Raw genomic sequence first — 7,760 nt, 5'->3', positions numbered from 1 at the left:
ATACACCCAAAAGAAGACCGATCTATTAGATGCGAAAAGCAGGGCCCTAACAAGAGTGGACGGAACCACTCTAAAAAAATCAACAAGATATCAGAACAGGAAAATATGTGAGACTAGAAAGGAGAAGAAAGGGAGGAAGAAGAAAAAGAAAAAGAAAAAGAAAAAAGAGTAGTTTCTCATTTTTCCTTTAGCCTTTATTTTCCAATTCATGTTGTTCATTAAATTTTTTACCATATTTTTATTATATAAAATTATATACCATTGAAAATATCTTTGAGTCTACTTTCCAACGTAAAAAAATTGTTTCAATTAATTTTTTCTGGAAACAGAAATCAGTATATGAAGCAGCAAAGGTCACGTAGCAAAAAAGTTTCATGTAGCAACAGAAAGCCTCAAATTTTTGAACGGCTTGTACCAACATTACTAAAGATTTTTATTGAAAATTATATCCTAAAATAAATATATTTGAGTCTACTTTCTATCCCAATAAACCATTTTTCAATCTAATTTTTCTAGAGAAAGATATCCACATTGGAAGAATCAAATGTCTTGTTAGTTTCCTGTTACATGTGAAGATCCGAATTTAAGTCTAATTTTCAGCTTAAATTTTTGAGTTTCTAATCTTGGTTGAGTTTCGTATTTATGTTCAAAATATAGTCAATATTTTACCTGCTTGAGTATCTTTCCTTTCTCAAAAGCTTCTTTTGTTTGATCTCACATTACATTGGTTTCCTTAAGACAAGTTTTTTCCTATATGAGTTTAGTTTCCTTTTTAACAAAGTCTTAAAATTTTGAATTACCAAGTATTGTTCCAAATACTAGTTGTCCTACATCTTCCTCATTCCAGAATTCATCTCTTTAATATTTTATTTCTAAATTGGTCATGGTGTATTAAAAATTGATTGCCTTATATGAGAAGTCTATTTTTAGAAAGTATAAATTATTATGTTCCATCTCAAAACTTTCTTACTAGGATTTTTTTAAATTTTCCTTAATCATCATGTTCATAGAGAAAAAAATTTTTTATCTCCCTCTTGAGTCAAACTTGGCCAACCCCAAAAAGTCATATTTGGTCTAATTTGTTGAGTTAATTCGGTGCACTACAATCTCCTTCTTATTATGGTGGTGGTTATTTTCTCTACCTTTAACCTTTTACTCAATTGCCTTTCTCCTACCATCCCTTTTTTACTTTTGTTTACCCTCTTAGGCCAACCCTTTGGTGCATTGCTTTGGTTGGTCTTCTTTTTTATATATGCATATTTTTTAAGTCCATTGGGACTTTTTCATTGGTATCCTTTGGGTTTTTATCACTGACATTACCCTCATTAGTGATTATTATCACTATTTTGTGTTTTACTTTTTAAGAGTCTTGTCTGATTGAGTACTTATCCTTGAGACACCTTGATGGAGGAGATAATTACTACAACTAATTTTTTTATTGATCATATTGGGTCTGGTTCTACCATAAACCTCAACCGAACCCATAGCATCATACATTACTATAATGAATGGGTACTATCTGCATTATCAATCCATGGGAATTTTATCTAAGAAAACTGCAGTTGCATTCCTTTTAGGTATTCTTTATTTCCCATCTTCATCTACTTGCCTATTTGTTCTAGTTTCTTAGTCAGGTGTGCAGATTGATACATTTGTTTCTTCCCATCACTGTGATAAATCTAGTGCAGGTTACCTTTTACTTTTCTTCTTCATAGGGATACATTGTTACTTTCTAATTTAGTTCTACTGGAAAAATGTTAACCTCCATCAAAATTGAGAGAAAGACAGAGAGAGACAGAGAGAGAGCGAGAGAGAGAGAGACCCATAAACTCCAATGAATTTGTAAAAACTTCTGCTTTTGAACTTAAAGGAGCTAGTATGGCAAACCGAATGAACATTAATGCTAACTATTACTAACGAGTGACCTTTATTGAAATCCCTGATAAAAGTACTGGACAGATGTCCAAAAGTATACTGTCAAGTTATTGAAGAAAAGAAAGTGAACTTCTTGGTCTACCATGAAGAGCAGGAGAATCACAAAGTTGGCATTAGCCGCAAGGAATAGTGCCCAGATAGCTTGGTGAGAACTGCCACCACTTATGTGCGGAATTCAGGCACTAGATTGTTTCAGCATAGAAGAAATTACATGTATGAGACAAAAGAAGAGATTCATGCAATATGGTTGGATTTCTGCAGAGGAATTTTCTTTAAGCTAGTGCAGGTAGAAGAGATTGTAGGAAGAGAAGTATTGTTCATTTTATTTAAATAGTGCAGGTAGAAGAGATTGTAGGAAGAGAAGTATTGTTTATGTTAAATCTGTTTGATGCATAGTACACCATTTTTTTTAATAGATGCTCTTGTATCTTGCTTGAATCATGTTCCTAGAACCAAAACGCTTAACTCTGAAACTGTTAAGGGTTCCTGCAAATGCTACAGCTTTCATCTATTAAAGACCATTTATGTGCATTTGCAGCCATCAGCCTAGCTTTTTCCTTCATCTCTCCTTGATTTTTTTTTCTATATATCTTTTTTCTTGCTTTCTAAATGTGTATTAGTGGGCTTCGATAACTTTCAACAATGGCCGAAGTGAACTCTTAGATATCATATTTCTGAATATGATCTTATGAATTAAAATTTAATTGTGTTTAACACCGCATTACAAAAAAAAAAAAGGGTAGAGGTAGATGAAATTACTATGTTTCATTGATTAAAAGAGGAAGACGCACCACCGCTCATGGCACCGGGACAAAGATGGAAGATTAATGGTTATAAACTAGCAAGCCAAGCTTATCAGCTAGAAAACCATGCAGCTAGTGTTATCCATGGAGGCAAGGAGGTATGGCCATCCCCAACACCTATTTTGAGGAAGGGCCAATCTCCCTTCTTTTTTCAGTTCTCAGCTCTCTTTCCACCTTGCCCTCCTACCCTCGGCTATTGAAGGTATGACTAACTCATCTTACTTGGATCATTCTATTTCCTTTAAAATGAGTGTTTTTTTCTTTGGTTTTCTCGTTTGGTGACACAAACGTAGACGCAACAAGCCATTAGATCTTATGTCCAGTGGCTAAGAATTCATTCTTCCTTCCCAAGAATTTATTTATCAGAAAAAAGTTTGCAGATTGTGAGCATATATAGGACAGAAAGTGATGTATGCGATGGTTGATTAGAAGAAACTCTTGCGATAATACCTAGAAATTTTTATTTATTTCACATTTCTACTTTCAATCGAAACTTTACATAAAATAGAGGGTTTAACATGGTATGAACTGAAATAATGGGAAAATAGAGGGTTTAACATGGTATGAACTGAAATAATGGGAATCCAGCAGTGATTCAGGATTAATATATGAATTCAGAAGCCCACAATTTTGAAGTAAATCACCATAATTATGAAACTGTAAAACTATCAATAGATATATTAATCACCATGTTGTTGAAGTAACTCATCTAAGCTCCAATCTTGTTGATTATAGCATGAAAGATGTAAAAAAGGATGAGCAAATATCAAAATAACTATGGGGAAATCCACTGATCTTACTAGTTTAAGAAAGACAGAATCTAAATAGTTCTTCTACCAGGGAAATTAAAGGAACCAGAAACAAGAGTTCAATACATCTCAACAAGCCAGAAGTTTAAACTGAAATTAAAGCAGCATAGAAAACATAGATCAGATGATAGGAGGAGCGCATCTTCAGGACCACATCTCATCAGAGAAGTCAATATCAGCCATGGTAACCGGGTTGGAAAGGTCAGTGCCCAATTCAGGTGCATACTGTTCATCTGGGATAACAAATTGTTCAGGCTGCTGTTGCTGAAGCTGGAGATATTCCTCTTCTTGACGTTGCTGATGCTGCATGTCCAAGAGTTGTTTCAGCGTCTCTCTCTCTTTGGTAAGAGCTTCAAGTGCCACTGGAAAGAAGAAGAAAAAATTCATAAAATCAGATCCACAACTGTCAAATTTCTCAAGTCGCTGAAGGAAACACTTTAATTCCACGAAACAGTTTTCAACTAGATCAAAGACATCATAAAACTTAAAATGAGAGGCGAAGAAAACCCTAAACGTAAACCACGGGCAAAGATCAAGTCTGGTGTTAATGGAAAAGAAAGAGAATCTTCCTACTTTCTCTTATAACATTAGCTTGAATGATGTTGTCTATTTGTGCCCTGAGGGCATTATTTTCGATCCTTGTGAATGCAATATGTCGACTGAAATATTCCAACTGAGAGCGCTGGGCCTGTAGATTTTCCTACGAAAACAAAATAAACACAGAATAGCACAAGTAAAAGCTTTAGATTCCATTCTTCAGATGACTAATTGCTGCAAATGAGAATCAAACGTCTCTTGCCATTAATATTAATGTTTTCTTCTCAAGGTCCACCACATAGCTATACTTCTTCTGTCGGCATCTTTTTCCAGCTTCTCTATTTGCCAGCAACCTAACGAAAATAAGAAACCACCGAAAGTCTCAGAATTTCATTTGAATCAACAATATTGGAGAGTAAAAAGTGATCCACCTCTTCAACTTCTTGGCACCCATGTCTGCAACATTTGATGGAATCGGCTTGTTCCTATCACCATCGGTGACGTAGCCATCTACTGGAACAGCTACAGCATTTTCAGCATTCGAGGTGTTACCCACAACGTTACCACCTGTGCCGAGACATCCCACCTGAAGGCCAGAAACAGTATCAGTCTGCAACTGCAAACCTTTGAACGATTCCATGCTTGATCCTTGAAGAGGTTACGTAGAGCTTCCTGCAACAGGCAAAGTATCAGCTATTCCTGGTTTATCCATGCCGTTTCTTTCTGATACCACTCACATTACCCACAACGTTCAGAAAAATGAAAGAATGAAAAGATCAGAAATGTAAAGAACGAGGAGGAAGGGGAGAGAGAAGAAACTAAACCTTGAAGCTTTGGTGTTGGCTCCGGCCACTGCAAATCCAGGGAAGTGGGGTGCTCCCATGTAGAACTCCAAGTGGCTTTAAATAGCAGCAGGAAGCATAAAACGTAAAAAAAGAAAAAGAAAAAAAAAAGGCGGAGAGTCGAACTAGTTACAGAGAATTGTCAGACGAGAAGAGATAATGAGGAAGTTAATAGTGGGAAGCAGTAAGGGAAACTTGGCAGTGGCAATATCGTTGGATTCGTCAGACTAAGAAGAGTATTAAATGGTAACAGACTGTTACAGTTTTGGCAATGAACTTGAGACACGTAGATCTCAAACGGTGTAACCACTCATAGTCGCTTTGTCTTATTTCTTTATCCAGTGCAGAAATGATTACACGGACCTGTTAAGCACTGAGAAGCCCCACTCTTTCTAACAGAATCGGAAAGAAGCTTTTAATGTTCATAAGCCACATCGGGAGCGGGGGGGGGGGGGGGGGGGGGGGGGGACGCCGGTGGCCGTCGACAGCTCCTCGCCGGCCGCTACATCCCCTTCCCTCCGATTTCTTACTCTTCTTCACCTCCTCTGATTCCGTCACCGCTGCTTCCATCATCGCCGGCACCGCGCTTTGGCTCCCCATCGTCTAGGCGAAAACCAGAGTTTCGCACGTGTGACTTCGAAATCATAAACAAGTAAAAAAAAACTCTTTGTCTCTTTCTCATAGCTCTTGCATAAATTTAAAAGACATTTTAGTAGAAATACCTTTTTAGAGACTATTAATGGTTTTTTTAATAAATGTTGAAAGAACATGTTTTAGTAGAAATATAAGGACCATTAGTGCCTCATGTATTTTGGAAATATTTTTCTAATTAGAAATTCTTATTAAAAAATTATATAATTTTCTAAGTAAAATTTTCTTGCTAAGATGGGTTAGAAAACCGTATAGAAAAATTTTGAATAAATATTTGATAGTTGATGCTATAATACTTTTAGTATGAGGAAATTTTGTATTTGACATTTTATTTGATTAAAAATTGATCGATAAGTATAGTAATATATTAGATGGATTATTAATTTTTATTTATTTCCCTAGAAGAGACAATAAAATGTCCATTTAACTTTCCTAAGAAAATTTTAAAATATTTATTATAATTTTCTAGTAAGTCTCTAATAGTAATAGGATTTTATTTAAAGGTGTTTTTTGGAAATGTGTATCCTAGTTTTTCCTAGAATATAAATTTTCAATCAGGAGCACTAAAGAGGCCATAGTAAATTTATGGCGAGATTCAAAAATTACAAAATAAGATAGACAACATTTGGGATAAAAAAGATTAATATTGGTGGGTTCTAATCCATTATCGAGATTCAATCCCGAACCTCCCCTATCATTTTTTTTTTAAAATATACGCATAATTTATAAATAATTTATTTGACATATATTTTGTGTAGAGTATTAAATGTAGGTTAACCTCGAACTCGGCTAGAACTCGAGCTCAAACTTGGTTAAAATTATTAGGCTCGAGCTTGATTTCGAAATCTTTAAATCAAACTCGGTTCAAACATAGGAAGGTTCAGACTCAGCTGGATTCGATGTCACACTTATGCTCAATTTTAAGTAGAGGTCATGCCCAATTTTATATAAAATATATGTCCAATTTTGTGTAAAATGTATGTATAATTTTATATATTATTTATTTGACATGTAATTTTTGAAAAGTTTTAAATGAATGTTCGAGCTCGGCTCAAACTCGGTTAAAATTATTAGACTCGAACTCAATAACAATATTAGGCTTAAGGCTAGCTCGATGCTACCCCTAGTTGCTACAAATTGTTCTACAAGATCATGAACCCTGTGTTCTTGTTATTAAAGTTTATTTTTGTTATTAAAAATTGTTATTAGAAATTGTTCTCTCTCTTTGGTAAGAACTTCTGCTGCTGAGATTGAAAATTTTGAAGGGGGGCAGAACAAAACTTCAACTTCTCCAAGTAGTTCAGATTTGCTGCTCTATTTGGCCTGTGAACGGTCTCGTCCAGTTATTCATGTGAGTGTATAACAGCCTGTCATTAAACTACATCACAGTTTTCTGCTACATTTGGAACATCAAATCTGAAATCCTTTTGCTAGCATCAGAAGTTCAAGGAAGACGATCAGTGTTTTTTTGTTCTGCATTGATACTTAGAAACTCTAGTAAAACCGATATAAGATCACTAAGGAAACAGGAAAACGGCTAGAGATTCAAACAGAAGTATGAGAAAGAACAAACAGTTCACAACTTTGAAACTCTAGTAAAAACGATATAAGATCACTAAGGAAACAGGAAAATGGCTAGAGATTCAAACAGAAGAAGTGGGAGAAAGAACAAACAGTTCATAACTGAAACTGATCATTTCCCAGAAACTCAAACAAGACACAGCTTAATATCATTTTTTGGTTCAAAAAGATTATTTGAAAGAGAGAGAGAGAGAGAGAGAGAGAGAGGGAGAGTTACCTATTTTACAATGTTTCTTCCGTTTAAATTTGTGTCTACCAGAAGAGAGTTAGACATGAAATCTTCGAATGAGAGACATCTTCACAGGTTGTTTGAACGAAAAGGGAAGAAGAGTTTCTCTAAGGGAGAGCTTTTATAAGCGATGACAGGATGTTAAAGCAATTGCGACCTTCCACATTTCCAGATTTGCGACTTTGAATGACCTTCTTCCTCTTTTGCACAAACCAGGCTCATCTTCTCATCATTCTGAACTGTATTTTTTGTCAGTTAATGAAATGACAAAAATAACCTCCGGGATAAGAACAAGTCTGACACATTTTCCACAGATTCCCTGAAACACAAGGAACTACTGTAGACTCTTGTTGGTCCATTCACACCAGACAGA

At 35.3% G+C, this 7,760-nt stretch overlaps 1 protein-coding gene across 1 annotated transcript; it reads right to left on the bottom strand.

Moving 5' to 3' along the window:
* Positions 1 to 3,524: 3,524 nt before the first annotated feature.
* On the bottom strand, positions 3,525 to 4,742 carry LOC137965071 (basic leucine zipper 19-like). Its single transcript, XM_068811468.1, has 4 exons — positions 4,516 to 4,742; positions 4,347 to 4,437; positions 4,121 to 4,247; positions 3,525 to 3,909 (listed from the first exon to the last, which is right to left on the bottom strand). The coding sequence occupies exons 1-4, from the start codon at positions 4,722 to 4,724 to the stop codon at positions 3,692 to 3,694; spliced, it is 645 nt and encodes a 214-aa protein (XP_068667569.1). The 5' UTR covers positions 4,725 to 4,742; the 3' UTR covers positions 3,525 to 3,691.
* Positions 4,743 to 7,760: the final 3,018 nt, after the last annotated feature.

This window comes from Aristolochia californica, unplaced genomic scaffold, assembly GCF_029961685.1.
Source record: "Aristolochia californica isolate CCGP_79_NKW_82.1479 unplaced genomic scaffold, dmAriCali1.0.hap1 SCAF_5, whole genome shotgun sequence".
NCBI lineage: Eukaryota > Viridiplantae > Streptophyta > Magnoliopsida > Piperales > Aristolochiaceae > Aristolochia > Aristolochia californica.
This window is presented reverse-complemented; position numbering and strand designations above follow the sequence as displayed.

What these genes read in the sequence shown, in the direction of transcription:
- LOC137965071 (XM_068811468.1), bottom strand. Translation starts at nt 4,724, where the DNA reads ATGGAATCGTTCAAAGGTTTGCAGTTGCAGACTGATACTGTTTCTGGC. An exon ending in GGTGCCAAGAAGTTGAAGAG is followed by an intron (nt 4,438 to 4,515) that starts GTGGATCACTTT and finishes TATTTTCGTTAG; the next exon opens with GTTGCTGGCAAATAGAGAAG. An exon ending in AGCTAATGTTATAAGAGAAA is followed by an intron (nt 3,910 to 4,120) that starts GTAGGAAGATTC and finishes TCTTCTTTCCAG; the next exon opens with TGGCACTTGAAGCTCTTACC.